General features: G+C 40.5%; 1 protein-coding gene across 1 annotated transcript; it reads left to right on the top strand.

Annotated features, from left to right (window-relative positions):
* The first annotated feature begins 3046 nt into the window (after positions 1–3046).
* Positions 3047–22620, top strand: plcb2 (phospholipase C, beta 2). Its single transcript, XM_034111748.2, has 32 exons — positions 3047–3130; positions 3360–3437; positions 4118–4186; positions 5616–5756; positions 6147–6226; positions 6340–6393; positions 6470–6545; positions 6770–6870; positions 7281–7441; positions 7541–7687; positions 7788–7945; positions 9512–9594; positions 9772–9856; positions 10404–10611; positions 10699–10781; positions 10861–10957; positions 11060–11144; positions 11294–11418; positions 11716–11867; positions 12757–12921; positions 13851–13950; positions 14127–14231; positions 14397–14461; positions 14627–14717; positions 14843–15277; positions 16198–16381; positions 16881–17022; positions 18320–18384; positions 18920–18973; positions 19150–19207; positions 20585–20668; positions 21830–22620. The coding sequence occupies exons 1-32, from the start codon at positions 3047–3049 to the stop codon at positions 21998–22000; spliced, it is 3786 nt and encodes a 1261-aa protein (XP_033967639.1). The 3' UTR covers positions 22001–22620.
* The last annotated feature ends 685 nt before the right edge of the window (positions 22621–23305 follow it).

The raw sequence follows: 23305 nt of genomic DNA, 5'->3' as shown, positions 1-23305 counted from the left end.
ATGTTCAGACCGCCAGGGACCAAGGGAGTGTCATTTGATAAAACAAAGCAGACTCAGTTTTTGTCATTTTGTTAAAAAAAAGGCTGATATGCTGACAGCAAATGGCAACTTAAAGTGACTGTGGAAGTGTGAAAATCACTTATTAAAGGGTGGGTTCACCCTAACTACACCAAAAACATTTTCTCACTTATCCCCAGTGGTGCCTAGCCCTACCCATGCTTTTTATTGATATGTCTGCCAGGTTTTAAGACATGTGTGAGAAATCTGCTTCCACCTCAATACAACAGAGGCATCTCTTTCCATAAAAAGTCTCGGTTACTCAAGCCACAGTATAAATGGTAAATGGACTGTACTTATATAGCGCTTTATCCAGTCTTTAAGACCCCTCAAAGCGCTTTACATACTACATGTCATTCACCCATTCACACCCATTCATACAGAGCAGTGTACCTTACTCTAGGACCTAACATTCACATACCGTTGGCCATGCCATCGGGAGCAACTCAGGGTTAAGTACACTGAACAAAAATATAAATGCAACACCTTTGTTTTTGCTCCCATTTTTTATGAGATGAACTCAAAGATCTAAAACATTTTCTATATACACAAAATAACCATTTCTCTCATTTCTTAGGCTGGCCACAATAAAAGGCCACTCTGAAACGTGCAGTTTTGCTTTATTGGGGGGGTCCGAAAACCAGTCAGTATCTGGTGTGACCACCATTTGCCTCACGCAGTGCAACACATCTCCTTCGCATAGAGTTGATCAGGTTGTTGATTGTGGTCTGTGGAATGTTGGTCCACTCCTCTTCAATGGCTGTGCCAAGTTGCTGGATATTGGCAGGAACTGGAACACGCTGTCGTATACGCCAATCCAGAGCATCCCATACATGCTCAATGGGTGACATGTCCGGTGAGTATGCTGGCCATGCAAGAACTGGGATGTTTTCAGCCTCCAGGAATTGTGTACAGATCCTTGCAACATGGGGCCGTGCATTACCATGCTGCAACATGAGGTGATGGTCGTGGATGAATGGCACAACAATGGGCCTCAGGATCTCGTCACGGTATCTCTGATTCACAATGCCATCAATAAAATGCCCCTGTGTTCGTCGTCCATAACATACGCCTGCCCATACCATAACCCCACCACCACCATGGGCCACTCGATTCACAACATTGACATCAGAAAACCGCTCACCCACACGACGCCACACACGCTGTCTGCCATCTGCCCTGAACAGTGAAAACCGGGATTCATCCGTGAAGAGAACACCTCTCCAACGTGCCAGACGCCATCGAATGTGAGCTTTTGCCCACTCAAGTCGGTTACGACGACGAACCGGAGTCAGGTCGAGACCCCGATGAGGACGACGAGCATGCAGATGAGCTTCCCTGAGACAGTTTGTGCAGAAATTCTTTGGTTATGCAAACCGATTGTTGCAGCAGCTGTCCGAGTGGCTGGTCTCAGACGATCTTGGAGGTGAACATGCTGGATGTGGAGGTCCTGGGCTGGTGTGGTTACACGTGGTCTGCGGTTGTGAGGCCGGTTGGATGTACTGGCAAATTCTCTGAAACGCCTTTGGAGACGGCTTATGGTAGAGAAATGAACATTCAATTCACGGGCAACAGCTCTGGTGGACATTCCTGCTGTCAGCATGCCAATTGCACGCTCCCTCAAAACCTGCGACATCTGTGGCATTGTGCTGTGTGATAAAACTGAACATTTTAGAGTGGCCTTTTATTGTGGCCAGCATAAGGCACACATAATAATAATAATAATAATGTCTAATCATGCTGTCTAATCAGCATCTTGATATGCCACACTTGTGAGGTGGGATGGATTATCTCGGCAAAGGAGAAGTGCTCACTATCACAGATTTGTTCAGATTTGTGAACAATATTTGAGAGAAATGGTTATTTTGTGTATATAGAAAATGTTTTAGATCTTTGAGTTCATCTCATGAAAAATGGGAGCAAAAACAAAAGTGTTGCATTTATATTTTTGTTCAGTGTATCTTGCCCAAGGAATCGACATGTTGACTGCCTGGGCTGGGAAGTTGTTGTGGCGATTTAGCACTCACAACAGGAAATAATGAAACAGAGAGGAATCAATAAAACACAAACACAGATATAGCTGATCAGTAATTATTATTTAGTTGTTGCAACAAACCAAACAATAATGAGAAGTACATCACCTGCTGCCACAGCAGCCAATCGCGGAAATGCCCACCAACAGTAGCAACAATCATACAGCATATATAGCCACTGCAATGAACACACACACATTTTCCCTAAGCATGTTTAATGCACACACATTTTATCATGCAGCCTACCACACAAATGTCACATGTTTTTTTCTCTGAAAGCTATATGTTAAAAAGTCATCATCTCATGACATCCTTAGGAGTAGTTAACTAACAAAGGTTAACTGTTTTTATAACCTGAGGCCTTCTCTGAACTTTTTCTGAACTTGGCATCAGCTCAATAACACGCATTATATAGCTTACCATGAGGCATAAGACTGATACAACAAAGTGTATTGACACTTTTTTATGTGAACTATTATGAAATGATGCCTTACCACTTTATAAATGGCTATTTTATCATTTCATCATAACTCTAATAATAACTATGTTTACATATGGCTATAAGCAACACATGCAAAAATACATTCTCCCTTGCCATAGCGAAAAATAGAAATATCAAACAAAATACATACAATGAGATGGTTTCTTTTTGTAATTCAGGTGAATTTACTATTTATGATTAGCTTTTTTTCAAATACTGTCAACAGATACTGCTCAATCTATAGGGTTTGACATTCGGCACTTTCACCTTTAGTTGGGTTACGTGTTTTTTGCAAACCTAATTTGCAATGCATATTTCTCAGGGTGTGCCCCGGGTGCTCTCGGAGGCTGTGCACTAAACTCCACTATAGTTTATCTTTTGAATGCCGACGGAGGGATACGCTAGTCAATGGTTAAGACCATGGTGGATCAGTTGTAGCATTGAGCTGTCATAAGACTCACAGTAGAACGACAAAATGAATAAGAAAAGACACTTTCTGGAGCATCCAGAGGTCAAAAACTACTTGGTGAAAGGAGAGAGATTCACCAAGTGGTCTGAGGTGAGTTAAAATTTCAAAAAAATCTTATAATCTTTGCTGTATAATTTGATACCAGCTAAAAGTATCATGCTAATATGTGCCTTTTTATTTTCCATTACCTATTGAGTGATGTGAGTTTAATTTAAATCCTACAATAACTTTATACACTGATTATGAAAATTGGTTAGTCCTACATCAAATCAATAAATGTCCAAAATGTTGGAACGCTAATGGCCTTGCCTCCATCCAGGACTCCACAAAGACCTTTCCTGTCACCATGAAGATGGATCCGAAAGGTTTTTATGTCTACTGGGTCAACCAAAGCAAGGTAATCAATATCCAGGGTCTACAAAAAAGAACAAAAATGCCCTTGCACAAAATGTCAAAGTGTTGACTCCAATTCCGTGGCTAATATAAATGAATTTATGTGTATCATGCAAACCCAACCTGACAGATTAAAACACGTGATCAATAGAGGTGGTCATGTTTCAAATAATCCACATCTGTGTAATGTGTATTTGATTGCGTCTGCCAAAGCTGTGAGATAGCTAAGAGCTGCAATCAGGTCCAAGCTTCTTGTGGAGATTATTGATCGGTGCTGATGTGGGCTCACCATTCTGCAACTGCACTTTGATGCATTTGATGAAGAGGAAAGCTTCATCTCTCTCCTTGTCTCTATCATTCCTGTCTTTCTTTCTGTCTCTCTCTCATTTAGGCCCCGTCTGGTTTCTACCACATTACTAAACCAGTGAAGCCAATTAAATAAATGTCTCCTGTGTGCCTGTTTGGGCCCAATTGTGTTCTGTTGTTGACTTAAAAGCATTTGTTGGAAATGTGTATGAAAAGGCAGTAACGTATACGTAATGTTTTGACAATGCAGTCTTAATATTCTCCGCACAAAAAAAGCCAATCGCATATTTGTTGCATTTTGACAAAACATGAGTTGTATCTGAATCCATATTTGGACTTGTGTTGAATGAAAATACTTCTTCTTCTTCTTGTTTCTAGGAGACGACGTTCCTGGATGTTGCTACTGTCAGAGATACCAGAACAGGAAAATATGCAAAACTTCCCAAAGTGAGTGCATTATTATTTTTTAATGTAATATCTCTGCTGTGGGCCTTATGTAAGAATCTGTGCAGGCATGTAAATGGTGTCAAGCCCTTAATTTGCCCATTAGTATTAATGGAATATTTGCATTGCAAAAACAGCAATGGACTTCGGCGCCCATGCTTCCCCCCTTCTACAGAAACACACACACATATACAAACAAATAAAGACACACACACACACACACACACACACACACACACACACACACACACACACACACACACACACACACACACACACACACACACACACACACACACACACACACACACACACACACACACACACACACACACACACACACACACACACACACACACACACACACACACACACACACACACACACACACACACACACACACACACACACAGTCATGATCTGAGATTTCTCTGAGTGAGGTTTTTCTTTTTTGGAAATCTAACAGCTGTATTATTTGTTCCGCTCCTCGCTGGTCTCCACAGAGAGTAGCATCATGCAGCCATCGTCATCCCTCACTGAGGGTTCAGAGGTGACATTTGTCAAATGTTCCCCTCAGGGAGAGCACACACAGAACACTGCATCATCCCATTCAGGTTGCTATTGAAAGCACATATTTCCCCCCGGGGCCCCTGAGCAGATGTTTTGGGGACAGCGGCTGCAGCGCTGACGTTAGCTCTGAACTTCTGAAAGTACCAAAGAAGTGTTTGATTGTAAAGTTGCAGAAACAGGAAGGTAGCACCTACAGCAATGCTCTGGTGTTCTTCCTCCTGTTTGTGTTGTACATGAGTGTGTGTCTCTTTGTGTCGTGTGCATATGTTTGCATGTCTTGGCCAGCAAATTTGCCTGCAAACAAACTTACCAGAGAACAAATGCTGCAGACACGATTTTACTTCTTAAAGCAAACAGGGCTTTACAACACAAACATGAGGAATAACCAGATCAAAGTATTTATCACCCACATTATGAGCCTTTTGCATATCAATTGCTCATGAAATGTATGTCATGCCTCCATGAAGTAAAATCCGAGAAGATTATGAATGAATTGAAGTGAATGGAGGTTGCGTTTATCACAGGAAAACGTATTAACAAAATCTTATACAACTCATGCTGTATAATCCAAATGTATTTCCAAACACATACATGTCACTATAACATTTACACACTCATATTGTCCAAGTGTATACAATAGTAGGATGTTAAACATGGCCACCATTTACTTCAATTCTTCAAGAGTATTCTCCCTACACCATGGCATGTGAAATAAAAAAGTGTTCTTAAAACCTTAACAAGGTAAGCAATTGATATGCAAATAATTGTTTGTGGGTGTTGTGTTTCTTTAGGAATTTCACTATGTATTTTGAGCCAATGTGATGTATTGGTTATGATCTTCTCTGTTGTTTGCCTTTCAAAGCACAGCAAGGTTCGCAATGTGTTCAACATGGACTTCCCCGACAGCAACCACCTCGCCAAAACTCTGACCCTGGTCTCTGGTCCTGACACGGTGAATCTGACCTATCATAACTTCTTTGCCTCTAAGGAGAAGGTGACACAGGTAATAAGCCCCTGACAGTGGGTGTGTCCTGTCCATCCTCCAGCTGTTCACAATTCTCTCTTTCTCTGATTGTTCAAACACAGCTACAGGCCATTACTTGTTACACATTGAGCCTTTACTTCCTCCAAATACGGCGCCTTCTGTCTCCCCTTAAGTCTTTATTGGACTTTATGACTCCAATGACCGGATTTCCTCAACTGTAATGAAATAACAATTGAGATTAGATGCATCATGCATCTCTCTCATTTCCTGTGTTGTTATTATATTAATGCCCTCTAGTGGTGATATGTTTGTCCATTTAAAAATCATTTATAATGAAATTTCAAGCACATTTCATCTTGATATCGGATGTAATATGCCTGTTTGTATTTGTAATTAAATGCACATCAGAACTGGGCAAATGAGATACTTGCGATAGCCTACAACGCTGCAAGAAACAATTCCTGCAGACTAGTCTTCCTGGAGAAAATGTAAGTGAACTTCCCAACAGTTCTGCGTGTATAATTTACTGCGAACACAGCATCAATTCATTTCACCATGTATGACAGTCATGTGTTAATGGTATGTCTGTGCTGTATCTTAGATACGTCCGCATTTCCCTTCACACCAACAAGGATGGCAAGATCCCAGTGAAAAAGTAGGTTACAGTTCGACAGACAGAAGTAGTTTGTACTGTAGATTTCCTACTCAATGTTTCACTGTGGTTTTTTCAGTGTATACAAGATGTTCCCTGCAGATAAGAAGAGGGTGGAAAGTGCATTAGCAGCAGCGCACCTCCCTAAGGGAAAGGTTAGAAAATGTTGACATTCTTGTGGGTTAGTTCAGTCTGTGAAGTTTTACTGCACTTTTTGTCACTTCTCCTGATAATGCCTTGTGTTTGTTGTGGATTTGGACTGTTATTTATGTGACAAACTCAGGCTTCTGCATTAGTATTGAAAGTGTGGTTTAGATATTTTGATGAAGAAATTACCATCTTTTGAAATGATGTAGGTAACATGCTTTTTTTATTTCAGTATGACAGCATGAAGCCTGACGTCTTTACTGAGACTACCTTCAGGGCCTTTCTGACAAACCTCTGCCCTCGGCCTGAGATCTATGAGATCTTCACTTGTTAGTGAGTCAACCTCTTCCTTGCTTCGCTGATTATCTGCTGATATTGCTGAATAATCCTCTATTTATCATCATATATCCAAACGTTTTTATTAATACACACCTACTGTAGCTCAAATAATACATATTAATTTTATAATTAGTTAAAAAAGATTTGAGACTTTCGCAAGTTTTCAACAAAACAAATTACTACATTTTGTCATGATTGTCTTTATCATCATCATTTTGCTTTTTTTTGTAAAGCCTTTTGGGTTGCATCTAAATAATCCTATTCGAAAAGGCTCAGTTAGTTATGAAGCCAGATTCTTGCTTTTCTACATATGCTAATATGGCAGCATAAAGCAAAAATAACGGCTTATGTTAAAATGACATGCAGCACTCATGTGATTGTTACACCTTCACTGTGCCCCGCAGCTCCAACAAGCCCATCATGACGAAGGAGAACTTCACCAAGTTCCTCAACGAGAAGCAGAGGGACTCCCGGCTCAACGAGGAGCTGTTTCCACGTCTGAGACCGGACCAGGTCAAGGTTCTGATGGACAAATACGAACCCGTCGCCACTAATTCAAACAGAAGTGAGATTGATTAATGGTATTTTTGATGCATGCAGGCTTGATGAAGCATTTGTCATTTTGTTTTGAATCCTTGAATGCATCTCTCTTGTTTATCTGCAGGTCTGATTACCCCCGAGGGTCTCCTATTCTTCCTGATGGGGCCAGAGACAACTGTCGTCATGCAGGACAAGTTGGCCAAGAATCAGGACATGACCCAACCCATACCGCACTACTTCGTCAAGTCCTCCCACAACACGTACCTCACAGGTCAAATACACCACTTTTGTTCAAGCTAAACACAACATTTTGTGCACCTGAGGATTATTTAGGAGATGTTTCCTAAGACTTCCTGTCCGTCCCCCTGCAGCCGGTCAGTTCTCTGGCCTCTCCTCTCCAGAGATGTACCGTCAGTGTCTGCTGTCCGGCTGCCGCTGTCTGGAGCTGGACTGCTGGAAGGGCAAACCTCCAGATGAAGAGCCCATCATTACTCACGGTTTCACCATGACAACTGAGATCCTCTTCAAGGTGATGACTCATCATTTTGGGGCATCTCCAGTGGGGTCTTTTACAATTCATTCTAATATTTGACATATTGGCAATTTTTTGTCTCCCTTTCAAACATTAGTTTAAACTTTATTTGTATAGCACATTTCATGCAAAGTTGCAGGCCAAAGTGCTTAACAAGGAGAAGATGAAAATAAACAAAAACAATCAAAAGCAATTATATGAGAAAAATAAATACAACTTTATTCCGCAAAAAAAAAGCCTTACAAATTATACTGATAAAACAGGAAAGAAAAAGCCAGATAAAAAAACACATGATAACAACAAGAAGCCTTACCAGATTTCTTGTGGGACTAAATGTATGTTTCTTTTGAACTACCGAAGCCTGGATCTTCTTTTCATTGCATAAACTTAAAGAAATGCAATAAACAAATAATTATTATGACTATAAATGTTTATCATAGACTCGAGTTAAAATGCATCGTTCCATATAGACAACCCTTGCTCTTTAAGTACAAATCATGGAATATTGCCATTTGTATCATAAACAAATTATTTTTAAATAACATTATATATTTTATGGAAAACTTTGATGTACATTGGAGCAGTTTATTTTATTTTTTATTTATCCTTTATTTATCCAGGAATGTCCCATTGAGATACAAGATCTCTTCTTCCAGGGAGTCCTGACAGCAGTGTCTACTTTTGAAACAGAAAATGAAGAACTGTAGACTTTTTCAGGGCAGAAAGCTTTTTGTGTGAGCCCTCCCCACTTCCACTTCCTTTCTGCTATCTATCATACATCTTGGAATTGTTCTCGTAAGTGGCCAACTCCCAGTTTCCTGTGAGCACAATTTGCATTACTCAATATTACATCTCCGTGTAAACACTCATCAGAAGCATGTCTGGACCTAAGTGCAGCAATGTGTCATGGATATCATAAAAGCCTTTAAAGTATCCTTATATTCATGCACATGAAAGAGCAATATAGTTTGAAGGTGCACACACACACACACACACACACACACACACACACACACACACACACACACACACACACACACACACACACACACACACACACACACACACACACACACACACACACACACACACACACACACACACACACACACACACACACACACACACACACACACACACACACACACACACACACACACACACACACACCGTCCTGTCATCCTCTTACTCTCAACACTTCCATTTAAGGGCAGTCCGAGCTCGACATTCCCAGGGGCCGGGACACAACACCTCAGTTTAGTTTACCGTCAGCCTGTAGATGTGAAGGTTTGGAGCTGACTTTAGGGCCTCTTCACAGAAGCGGACGCTCTGCAGTCTGTCATGTCTTCTCTCTTCATGTTTGGGAAGAATAGTCATCATGAGCTCAGTCTGCTTGTCTCACGCTTTTTTCATGATTTGTACCATTCTATAAAGGCTGTTTGCTGCTATGCTTTAGCTTATTTTTGTACGTTTTTTAAAGCTCTTTCCCAGTGTGACTTTAATCATGTTCTAATTGAAATACAATTCAAGTTACATGCATTATAAATATCTCTTTAATGGCAGGATGTGATTGAGGCCATCGCTGAAAGTGCCTTCAAGACCTCACCGTATCCCATAATCCTCTCATTCGAGAACCACGTCGACTCGTAAGACCTGAGTTTTTCTATGAATTCATGCCCTTTAATGTTATTAACTCAATGTAATAGTATTATAATGCCATTATCCCAAATGGAATATTAATGGTGCATATTGAGGATGTACTTGAGCTTTTAGTTCTGGCAGTAGAACAGCAGATCTCACCAAGTGTTGTTACTTTGTTCCAGGGTGAAACAGCAGGAGACGATGGCAGACTATTGCAAAACCATATTTGGTGATGCCCTGCTTACAGATCCGCTGGACAAATACCCCGTGAGTGCACTGCTGACACAGATCTCTGTCAAAATAATACAGCTAGATAACATTTATAAATATAGAGGGGTTTGTTAAACAGAAGAGTTTGGTGATAAATTAGATAAAGTGTTATTCCGGTACACTGAGTGTTTTTGTCATGAAGGCCATAAAGTTCAAGTTTCATGTTTTTCTTCTTTCTTGACTCTGCTAGACATGTCCCCCTCAGGCTCCTGTACTCATCCAGCTGAGTTATTGTACAAGATAATCCATTATTGTGATTTGAATGTTTTTCTGCCTAAAAACAGTTTGATAAGTGTAAAGAAAAGTTGATGTTCTTCATTCGGCACCCTCTTCAAGTAGGCTTTTGAGTGTACAAGATAATAAATCCACATGTTTGTGTGTGATTGTACAATTGTAATGCCTTCCCTGGTCATGAAATAAATAGTTTTTTTCCAAAGAGTGAGAGGTGAATATCGATGTAAGGTCTTTTTCCTGCACACACCCAAACACAGTACCCTGAACCAGCATTTTACCCGCCTTCTTTCTGTTTGTCCGCACTATGCAGCTGATGCCAGGCCAACAGATCCCCAGCCCCTCTGAGCTCATGGGTAAAGTCCTCATCAAGAACAAGAAGGGAAGTCATGAAAAGCCAACGCAGGCTAAGAAACCCAGCACAACAGCTACTGACCAAACTGCAGCTGCACCCACCCAGGACCCAAACACCACTTCCCAGGATCCCACCAACGCAGCACCCACCACCCAGGAGAACCAAGGTTGACCTCAAGCCAAATCAGATAGCCCTAAAAAAAAAAGGCCTGTTTGGTTTTACTCACTGACATTGTGTTTATATGTTTCACCAGAGGGGGACGCAGCTGTGGAGGACGCAGAGGAGCAAGAAGAGACAGAGGAACAGGATGAGGAGAAAATGAAGACATCAGATGAGGTACAGTGTGGTTGCAATGATAGTTTATAGATCTTCCATTAAAAGAAGCTCATAATGACTTTCTGTCCATCCCCCACAGGGCACAGCTGGACAGGAAGTCACAGCATATGAGGCGATGTCATCCATCGTCAACTACATCCAGCCCACCAAATTCATCTCCTTTGACAATGCCAGAAGTACGTCTGTCTTTGGTCTATAAATCTCATCCAAAATAGATTTGACAACACATACTTCACACATCAAAATCAGAGTTATGTAATTATTTTCTCCCTTGGCAGAGAAAAACAAGAGTTACGTCATCTCATCTTTTGTCGAGACCAGAGGGGAGGCGATGATTTCCAAGACTAGTACGGAATTTGTCGAGTATCCTTTAGAGTGCTGTAGATGCTCTAAATTATGACAACCTGTGTTAAAAAAGGCTGAATTATATTCAAATGAACACAAATGTTGACCAAATATGCTATCCTGGTACAAATACACAGACATAAAACTTCCTGAACCATCTTTCGCAGATACAACAAGAGGCAGATGAGCAGGATTTACCCCAAAGGAACGAGAATGGACTCATCCAATTACAGCCCGCAGCCTTTTTGGAATGTAGGCTGCCAGATGGTGGCGCTCAACTACCAGACAATGGGTAGAAATGCACACTTTTGCAATGAAAACCACCAATGACATAAATGTGTTGCCCTACATGAGGGGACTTAACCATTCACAGTCTCTTTAATCCCCACTTCAGTCTGACATGTAAAAAAAACGTTTGTTATATTTCTTTTGAACCTGAGCTTCTGTTTTCCACCACAGCAGGTCAGTGTTGCACCTCTTTGTGCTGCACTAGCCTCAGATCTGCGTTGCATCCCGAATGCTCTCTGCTCCTCCTTGCACTGATGAGAGAGGGCATGAATTGGCTGTTGTGTTTGTGTCTTACTTTCAGATTTCCCAATGCAGCTGAACATGGCTCTGTTTGAATTCAACGGCAGAACAGGCTACCTGCTCAAGCACGATGTTCTTCGTCGCAGTGACAAGAAGTTTGACCCTTTCTGTGACAGAATTGACACGGTTGTGGCGAGCACACTAACCATAAAGGCAGGTTCACAGTACTCACTTTTACAATCCCTGTGCTGTGAATGGCATACCGATCTTAAAGGTCTCCTATTATACTCTTTTTCATATTACAGTTCTCAGATATATATACAAAACATGTCTCTGAAGTGTTTGGCTCGAAATACCAAACAGATCATGCATTGCAACATCCCATAATCGCCTCTGTTTCAGCCCTGTTTCAAAAGTGCTGATTCTCTGTCTGTTACTTTAGATGAAAATAAGGAGCCCCTCCCCACGCCCCTCTGACAGATATGTGGTTTAAAAGAACACAATGGTGCTCTAGGAGGAGATTCAGGTGATAAGGTGGGAGCCAAAAAATCATTATGACATCATAAAGTGGCCACAATCTGATCATCATCAAAAAGTGAGCGAATCTTTGTTCCTGAAACGTTCAGAATCTCTTTTAGTGGACACATGTTTATGTATAAAAGACATGAAAAAGGGGATTTTGCATAATAGGTGACCTTTAATATCTGTGCAAACTATCTGCTACTTTAAAAAAAAAAATCAACATTTTCACACATTTATGCATCATTTGTGGTGCCGTGTTGCATGGAAACTGGTGCGATGTGTGCATAGCTCTGAGCTGTTATTGCACTTCTAAATGGAGCTCTAAATTAGCCTTAATAGCCTTGGGAAGCCTGCGTCTGTTTCTGTGTTTCTGTGTAGATAAATAGTCTGTAATAATACAAGCTTCCTGCTGAGGCTGATATATGGTTCCTGGTATTCAGCAGACTCTGCATGGGTGAAAAAGCTGTGCTATATTTATACCCACAGTGTCCTGAACACGGGTCCACACAACAGGACACATCCACATATATTCTTACATGTCTTTCATCAAATAACTTATTAAACTCACCTGCCTCACTAGATCTACTCGGGCCAGTTTCTGTCTGACAAGAGCGTGAAAACGGGAGTGGAGGTGGAGGTGATCGGGCTGCCCGGAGACCCCAAGAAGAAATATCGCACCAAGTGGACCACCACACCCAACGCCATCAACCCAGTGTGGAATGAGGAGCCTTTTGTTTTTGAGAAGGTGTGTCAAGCATTTTAAAATATGCACCTAACGATGTGCTTTAATGTGTTTATCTAAGCTCAGCTATTATACCATAAAGAAGACGAGGTCACTCTCTGAAATAAATCATTCAATAAAGTTGCTTGATGATCTTTTTGGCAATACACAACATTTTGGATCATCCGGCCATTCATCATTACGCACAGATGATACAAGCTCTTCCTAAGGAGCCTTGAGTCAACAACTCAATGCAATGTGACTTCAACCAGCAGGAAATCACAATGAAACACCTGTCAGACATTGAGAATGATCATTAAACACATCTTAATGTACACCAATGATAGAAACAGCAACATATTCAAACGGGATCAAAAGGAAGGGATCTGTACATCTTAAAAGAGACACCCGTTTGTATTCAAGTCACATGTAATATCCAACGAAATATAGATTTGAAAACATTTTGGTAAATATATCCTAGCATTGACGTAGAAACAGCAAAATTGTAAATGTTTTGTTTTTGGATGTAAGGAATAGTTTATGTTCTGGAGGATATACCATTGACAGAAAAGGGATCGAGCTATTCCCGTGTGAAAAACAGTAGGACAAATATTCATAGATAAAGAAAACACTATGCTATTTCCTTTAGATTAGAAGATTACTCGCTCTGTTGTTGAGCCACTATTTTTTAATTCAATACAATTTACATCCTCAGTTTTGTGTCCATGTTCACAGATATGTCATGATATATCATATTGGACTGTCTAATATTGTGAGGTCATTAATTAATCTTTTTAATTATCGACAAGTTTGATTTGTAGTATTTATTGCATTACAGAATTATATTACATGGGCATTAGCACAGGTATGATTTTGTATCTTCCTCAGCCATTACGTCCCTGTGTTTTTTCAGCTGTTGGTTTTAATATATGTGTTGTTGTTATTATGCACAGATCCTTCTCCCAGAAATGGCCTCTCTAAGAATTGTGGTCCACGAGGAGAACGGTAAATTCTTGGGACACAGGATCATCCCACTGGATGCCATCCAATCAGGTGAGAGAAACTGAGAATAGAAAAACCTCACTTCGTGCTCCCTCTGATCTACATAAGTTAATACTCAAATGAGTCATATGAGCCCTCAGAACACGTTTAGACAGCTTCTGGAACAGAGGAGCTGCGGTTTTTTTCTTGTTGTATAAATTCACAGAGGTTTGTTTTATGACCTGCAGGTTTCCATCACATCTGCCTGCGCAGTGAGAGCAACATGCCGCTCACTCTGCCTGCTCTCTTTGTGTACATTGAGGTCAAAGACTACATCCCTGCTGCCTTCGCAGGTGCTTGGCCTTTTGCTTTGGGCATCTGCAAAAGAAAATCCTACGCTGCTGTTGAATACATGTTGTTAGTGACAAGACTTATTTAGTTTGGTTGTGTGAAGCTTCATAGCATTTAGGTAGTTTTGGTTTAAATGTAAATTATTGACACATCTTATCTTACCTCAGATTTCACAGACGCCTTGTTTAACCCAACAAAGGGAACAGAGAAGACAACTAAGACCCCTAAAGAGGTAACGAAAAAACGAGCTAATGGAAACTTTGAACCATCATTTAGTGAAATATACCTATCAGTAATGTCCCCAGTTCTCCCTTAAATCATTAACATTAATACTCTTCTTGGAAGATGACCAGCCTTGTTACATTTTGATATTCCTGACATGTTCTCGCCCATGCAGTCTTCTTCCACCTTCATTTCTCCCTATGAAATGCCTCTTGCGGTCCAAACCCCCACAGATAAAGCTAAGGAAAATGAGACTCCCGCTGCAGGTAATAACGCTTGTGATTGTGACGCAGCTCAGAGTTTATTTATAAAAACTATACTAAGCTTTAAAAATGATTTCATAGTTGGTCTTCAGTGCTTAATTAAGGAGCTGTACTTGAACGCTTTCCAGAAAAGGCAACGCCCGAACCAACCCCTCCAGTTGAAGCCAATGACGAATCATCTCAGTCCCCCCCGGAGGCAAAGACAGAAGCGGTTTCTAAAGAAGAAGCTGAGATCAAGTCAGAAACTCCACAACCCGAAGCAGAACCTCTTCAAACTCCTGAGACCCCTCCTGCTGAAGCTGCAGCCCCGGACGCGGTGATCCTTCCTGAAGCCGCTCCTTCCCCTGAGGAGGAAGCCGTTCCAGAGCCAGAGGCCTGCCCTGAAACCACAGAGGTGAATGACTCCAGTACGAACCCTGAGCCCGCTTCAGACGATAAAACAGCCACAGAATCAGCCAGTGTTGCTGTCGAGCTGGCTGCTGTGGCCTTGCGCTCTCCAGCCAGTGCATCCCTGGAGTCTGCCGGGTCAGGTGACTCATCTCTGCTCCCGACATGCAGTGAAGGTAACACCAAAGTGCTTAATTGACTGCACTCACCGTAGTTCCCATTGTATGAGTGCACTGTAGATACAGATCCATTAGAGAAGGGGTGTCCAAACTTTTTCACTGAGGGCCACATGCAGAAAAATATACGAAGGGCTGGGCCGCTCACTAGAGGTGAGGTATGTTGCCTCATAAGTTAAGATATAAGTTAGCAAAATCAATCAAATAAATGATGCTTGATACTTGAAAATGCTTTCACAAACACAACAGCCTACATTTCATTTCATTTTTATTTGTCCCGCTCATGGTACGCAAAACTCAATGTACAATAATTGCCAACAAAACATGTCTCTACAAACACACCATTGAGCGAAAAGGAGCAGGGAGAAGACATCTTATATGACCTGCCCCTTTCTAAAAAATAAATAAATAAATAGAAATAGATGGTCTGCCCTTCATAATCATTTTTGTTTACATCACAGCTTACATCAGGGTATCATTTATTTTGTTGGCAGCTCATTGTTTAAAACAGAATCTTCAGATACTTATGAAGAGGAAATATGAAGGGCAGATGTCAAGCTTGTTATGTACTTAAGTTATTGGGCTTTTTTTTACCAACTAAGATTTGTTTGAAATGTTTTCAACTTAAATTGACTGCATTTATTTGAAAAGTGGGCTTATTAACACATGAATATGGTGTTATATATGTTTGTGTTACATATATATTTAAGAAGTACTATATATTACAAGCACAAGTTTCATTTGTGGGCCATATTTCATTATACTTTTTGAATTAGCTGAGGGCCGTAGTTTGGACACCCCTGCATTAGAGGAAGTATTTAGACGTTTTTTGTTTGATAAATCTATTACAAAAATGCATATCCACTGCCGACAGTAGAAGGAGGATTATCACAACAGAGCCCTGTTTGTTTATACTGCAGAGCCGTCGACTGTGACTACTGAGGAACTGACACAACACAAGAACTATCTGAAGGTCGTCAAGCGGCAGGAGAAAGACTTGAAAGATGCAGAAAAGAAATATCAGAAGAAAGGAGATGAACTGATTCAGAAATACTCTGACTCCTTCAAGGCCATCAAGAAGAAGGCCTCAGTGAAGAAGAACGAGTAAGGGGATTCATTCTTTACTGAAATAATGTGTGAGGTAAAAGGTTTGCAAAGAAGATTATAGCGTTGGTTTACGGATCCATGTGTCCAATTGTGGATGTTTACCGAAGACTGTTCTGTTTTTCACAAAGTAGCCGGGCCTTCAACAGCATATTAACAGACTGACCTACTAATGAAGTTGTTGTTGTTTTGGTCAATGATATAAATGAGATTAGATTTAGAAGCACAGAGAATATTCCTCGGCTAATGTGTTTTTTCCAGCTGAAGCAGAATATTAGAGGAGGAAGAGAACGATAAATGAATATGGGCCATAGTGCTTTTTGTGCACCGCCCTACACACTAACCTTTCAAGGCCAAATGTGCTTTGCTGGACAGGATTTGCAGTAACCACTCTTTTGTACATTCAATTTCCGTACTTGGAGGGATAGTGGCTGTTAGCCGATAATCTATTCCCATTCCATATGTGTTGTTATGTTGCATCATGTTGTGTTTCCTCCAGGGGAGGGGGAAACACCTCTGACTCCAGCGTGAAGACGGAGCGCGTGCAGGAGCAGAAGGACAAAATGCAAGTGGAGCTGCAAGCACTGTGGACGGAGCAGAGCGATCAGCTGAAGAAGAAGAAAGAGCAGTATGCTACAGAGGTAAGTAAAACAAGCGGTCAATGTATACTATGAAAGGCCTCACTCATAATAGCAACACATCAGATAATAATAAACTCCTTTTGTTGACTCCGCTGCTCCTCTGTGCTCTACAAAGCGATTTATAATCTTTCAGCTCATTGTTTTGATTTTACGGCCTACTGTTTTGGTTCGGTGTTCAATGAAAAAGCTGTAGAAACAAACAAGCGAACCCCAACAGTTAGCTTCTATTGTGGTGGAGCTCTTAGCAGATGAAAAGCCTGATAGGTTCATCTGTTAATGGTCGACATGTAAATAAGCAAAGTTAGACAAACAACTTTGCCATATCACTTTTAATAGTTAATTACCAAGATAAGAGTTTCCCCTTCAAAAATATATGATGCATATAAAGATTACAATTCCCTACAGTATATCTATTTGTTTTCATGCACAAGCGCCACCTTAGCTAAATGGCTACCAAATACTGTATATAGGCTTGACAGGATTTTGTCTTATGGTTGAACGCATTTAATTTAATTCAAGATAATGATGCAAATCATTTTTATCATCCCTAATAATGTAGAAAAAACCTTCATGTTGGATTCTATTAGGAGAAAACTTTAGCTATTTGTCAAGTTATGTTCACATTTCTTGCAATAATGTATGGCATTTTTTTCACAGTTAGAGAGTAAAACACAATGTGATCTACTATAATCTTGGACAGATCAACAATGTCTTTTGTTTTTTACATTTCATCCATGTATGAAGATTTTTAAATGGGTCCCTGAAAGTCAAGATCTGCTTCCCTTTTCTCATGTGCTCCTTATCCAACCATCCTTATAATCATCTCCTGACTGTCTTTATGATTCATCCCAAAAATAGGATTTATTTACACCACTGAGGAGGATGCATTCCAATCTCTCCCGAAGCACCTCATCTTACCTCTATCTACCTGTTGTGTGCCTGAGATAACGGGCAAGCAGCCAGTACTTCAGATACTCTATTGATTATATACCAGTCCCAGGATCTGCATTAACCAAAGGGTCATTCAGGTGCTTTTCTTAAGGGTCGCCACCTCATTAAACCGAGTGTAGAACGTACTGTAGCGGTGCTGTGAAACAATGTTAGAGTCGCCATCCCGCATACAGGTCACAGCAAAGTGCTCTCATTAAACTTCAAGCCAAAGTTCATCGAAATGAACAGAGGGGGATGAACTTTAGTTCAAACACAGCATGGACGTTGTTATTTAGAGCTACTGAAGCCTCATTTTCTAGCTTTCTCTCGACTGTCATTGTGTCACTTCCTTCTTCTTTTGTGACAGAGACTGGCCAAACTGTTGGAGATGGCCACAGAGAGACACGACATTGAACTGACGACCCTGGAGAGGTGTGAGCACACATACAACACATTTGGGACATGCTGTACACACAGAGAGTGCAGAGGGCTTTGCTGAGTCTGTCCAATCTGTGCCTTGAGATGTTAGTGTGACAGTGTGTGTTTGAGTCATCTGAGGTAAAATATTTGACATTTTGCAAAATAAAAGACCATTGAATAATGAATAGATCACCTCAAGGCGTGGGTCTTCCAAAGTCCTCGGCCGGCTTATTATGTTCTGGGTGTGTGTGTGTTATCCCCAGTCTCCAGCCGGCAGATGGTTATCTCAGGACGCATTATTATTAGAAGCATTGTCCAACAGGTGTTTAAACAGCAGTAGGGAATCTCAGGCAGCCTTCATAATCTACCTGTCAACAAACACTATAACCTTACATTCAAGCCCTCCCCTCACTGTAAGGAAAAGGTCACCTCAGAGACTCACAGCCTGGGAACTTGTGTATGAAGGGAAAAGGTTGTTTAGGGGCACATTCTTTTAGAATTGCAATCAACCAGGAGTTCTCATTTCTCTCTTTGCCTTTTTTTGCAGTGACACCAAAGAGAATAAGAAGAAATCACTCTCCAAATCTCTGTCCAAATCAAAGTGAGTGCAGAGCATGACCTTGCCTTCAGTTACTTTGTGTATTTGCATTAATTGCTATTCCTCTAACCATGTTACCATGTTACTTCTTACCATTCCTCTTGCTACATCTTTTTGTACATACATATTTACAATATGTGCAATAGGTTTAATTGAAATGATTGATTATTTTCCCTAAGGCTGAAAAGGGCAATGAGCGTGGAGGTGTTGGATGAGCCTAGTCCGTCTGATTCTGCAGTAAGTCACCTTTTAAATTGAGTTTAAATGAGCAGATTAAGATGTTTTGAGCATGTATACTTTAATGATTTATTTAAAGTTTAAAAAGACTGGAAACAGAGGAAAACAACTAGCCTTGATCTGTCCAGAGGTACAAAGAAATCTACCTACCAGCTTACCAAGTTACTTACAGGACAGGAGTACTAATGCCAGAGCAAGAAAGGCCCACCTAAGACAATCTAAATCATTTTAAGGATCACTATATTTAGAATAGTTCCCATCAAACAGCCTTCTCTAACAGGACTCTGAAGCTGTTATCTAGGCTCTCTTCAGATCCAGTAAACTCTTCTGTCATTATGTTACCTCAGATGACACCAGAGATGCTAGTCTACTGTCAGTTCATTTGTGTTATTGTATGACTTTGATGAATCCAAACTAACCCTTTAAAAATCCAGTCACAAAATTCAACAAACTAATTAATAAAAGGGGCCTTTCTTTGAGATGGCATTAATATGTTTTGCCGCTGCCTCAGTCCAAAGCAGGTCATTGGCTTGGTGAGCGCCATCTTTTCTAGGTAGGTCATTAACTATGGTTGAGCACCGAAAACAACCCTTTTCTACTATCTATTTAACAGTATAACTATGGTTATAAAGAGACAGAATGCGTCTAACAATACATGGATGTATTGCGCTTTCTCTTCACACATCTTCACATATCACACTTGTGTTTGTTATGCTTGTGAGCAGGCACACCTTTTCACCCACACCGTGACACACAAACACACACTATTGTACACACCGAGTAAAGTGCAGCGGGCCTTTTCCATAGGCCAGGCTTGTCCATTACTCACAAGCTGTTTTCAGGGAGCAGGCTAATCCATGTGTGGTCGATGACTCACTGGGATCTGCTCTTGTTCCTCTGTTGTCTCATCAACATTCAGACTGGCTGTATCTGGGTTAAAGACCTGGCCCTTTCACTCTGGTCTTCTCTGATCGACTCAATCTGGACCTTACCTGCACCTCGGGCAGCTCATTTTGATTAACTTAATCAGCATTAGCCCATTAATTACAGCAACTATTTATTAAACAATCACTTAGTTAACCAACACTGCCTCTGTATTGAGTTGCCCTGCGCAATAATGGCTGTTACCAAACTGGACAAGTCCAACCTCTTGAGATCTAACTGTATTGATTCTGTTGCTCAGGTTGCATCCCATGGGTGCATTCACATCTACATATACACACAGACACACACAAAGGGAAACATGAGCAGAACTGCTTATAGACATGTCTTGATCTCTCCCTCGATGCACACACAGTCACACAGACTCACACGCCACAGATCGATCGTGTTTTTCAGGAGCTTTATGTTGTGTTGTACTTTATTGTATTGTTACAGTCTTCAGATTTCAGCCCGCAACAACTGGCTCTGATGAAGAAACAAGCGGCCACACTGGAGGAGATCAAGACCCCGACTAACCAGGTATAAACATTGCAATATTATGATATAACTTAATTCCTCTCTGTTACTTTTAGATAACGTAAATATCAAATGTGCAAATAAAGACAAGACACAAGAAAAATGCAGACATTATTTTGTGTGTAGCTGTAAAGGTGAACAGCATCACATCACAGTACAGTCGCTTCCTCTGTGGAAATGCTATCATCATACAAGGAATTGAATCATTCGGCACATTGGTTGAATTAATTTGAACATTGAGCAACAGCAGTACCAATTTAAATATAATTAAGGTAACTTATATGCACAGTTCTAGGTATATTTTTTATTTAAAACCCTTTGTGAACAAGTCACAAATCATAAAACATTACAACCTAACCAAGAAATAACCATCACAGTTTATTCGATTTAGTCACTGACTCTTCCATTCAAAAATAATATTTCATTCCTGAGTTTCTGGTGGAATACTCCTTTCAAAGGGGAGGAGTGTCCCCACAATGTTATTAATACAAGCAAAGTAAAAAATATGAAAACAACAAATCCTTTTTTTTCAAATTCATTGTCATCCTTGGCCATCTGTACACTTCGTGATCATTCGTAACGTTTCACCGTGACGCATTCGTTTAAGGCGATTGAGAAAGTGAAGAGTGAGCCACCGCTGTAAATTATGTCAAAGCGCAAAGGGAAATCCTGGCAGTCACTTTTGAGAAAAGAGGTGTTAGATAGTTCAGACATTGACGTGCGTGCACCAGATGGATGCTGTGTTCTTATGTCTCACCAATAGTATTAGCTTACAAATAGAGTTTTTTTATATTGAGAGGAGTAGGAGGAGGAATTAAAAAACGCGTTTCGAGATAAAGGGACTAATGGGGATACCGCTTTTCTTCAACATTTAAGATGATATTTGTATAAGTATCAACATCCTTGATTGTGAGTTTTTCGTAAATGCAATTTCCACAATGCTTCAATATTAGATACCGCAACTATAGCTTATCGTCACTCATTTGTTTTAAATCAATCCACTGGGTTAAATCAAGTTTCTTAGTCCGAGGTTGAGCATTGATCTTTACTCTCACTGGTGCCAACACACAAATCCATACTCTCAGGATTATCATGCGCACCTGTCAGAGAAAAGATACTATGAACCTGTCATCAGTCAAACTAACCTTTGGCCCCTGTGTGCAGCTCAATCAGGAGGCCCTGAAGGAGCACGATCAGAAACTGAGGTCTCTGCCTGCAGAGGTCAAGGAGGCTGTCAATGTCTGCGTGGGGGGCCACTTCCCTGAGCTGGTGGACCAGGATGGAAACAAGAAGGTGGAGGGAGAGGGCTTCTATGGAGACGTTTTCCTGGGTTAGATGTGCCTTTTGATCCCTGACCCTTTAGTGTAACCCTCTCCTCACTGTTATTTTGTACATCTACTTGAAACCTGTTACATAACCTACAGTCTAGAAGATTAAATTAGCTCTGTGTGAACTTTCTATTTAGAGGTACTAATCATAGAGGGCTCTTTTAACAGTCATTTGGCCATAATGATGTTTTTGTGCTTCAATTGGAGAAAAAAACAACTTTCTTCTCAAGCTCTTTATTTGTGTTGCTCTTAACCAATGGAAAATAACCTACTGAAGAGACGGATATCTTCCAGATGAAAGCCCATAAATAAAAGCATTATCTTTGGCTCACATCATCTCCTCAATGTTCTCTAAATTAGTTCAAAAATAGAAATTAATGTAGCGAGAAGTGGGTTATCAAAGTCTGTAGGCTGAATTGAGACAATGAGTCTGTCACGCTTCAGCACATGGTGTGTGATACTTCATGAAGCAACAGCTAAGCAATCATTCTGAGATGTTGGTACATTGCAGTTGTTAAACAGGATTTGCAGAAAAAAGCTACATTTACTTTTTAACTGGGAGACAAAGTGCTGCAGTAGTCATGGAAATTGAAACAGGCAGCATTACATCAATGTTCCCTCTGCACTAAACATTTGAATATTTATTATTTATTGTGATGAATAGTTCTTAATAAACTCTACTTTGCACTGTACAAGTGTGTTTTTCATTTATTTATTTAATTAATTATTATTGGTCATATACATATGATGTTGAAATAAGTTAAAGTATTTCTAGAACTGTTTTTAATGATTTTAACAGCATCCAGGTTTTGTTCATCTGCATTGGAGCATCTCTGTTCACTGCCTGGATACAATTCAATTCCCTTGTTGTTAATAATATTCATATTGTCTTGTTATTGGCAATTCTGTGAATTGAGTTGAAGATGCCGCAGCATTTAATTTGATATCAGAGCACTCCAGCTAGCTATTCAGGTGTCTGAAACAGACATTAGATTTACATGTACAACATTTTAATTATGTATACATCAAGTAATAGGCAGTTTCAGCAATATTTCAGCTCAATCCACTTTCTCTAAATGTTTACACACATGCATGCATTTTATTAATGAGCAGCTTTTATCTGACTCAATGCCCAAAGCATTCTGTCAGGGTGGAGGGTCTGGACAAACCACGTCTGGGAGACACAGCCTGTGCCTGAGAGTCCTGCCACCTCATACACAGCACAGATGAACTGTGAGCTTTAGAGTGTGAAACCAGTCAGTCGTGAATCACCGGGCTGATAATCTTACATAAGACCAAGAACGCTCCGGCA

Source organism: Pseudochaenichthys georgianus, chromosome 22 (assembly GCF_902827115.2).
Source record: "Pseudochaenichthys georgianus chromosome 22, fPseGeo1.2, whole genome shotgun sequence".
NCBI lineage: Eukaryota > Metazoa > Chordata > Actinopteri > Perciformes > Channichthyidae > Pseudochaenichthys > Pseudochaenichthys georgianus.
This window is presented reverse-complemented; position numbering and strand designations above follow the sequence as displayed.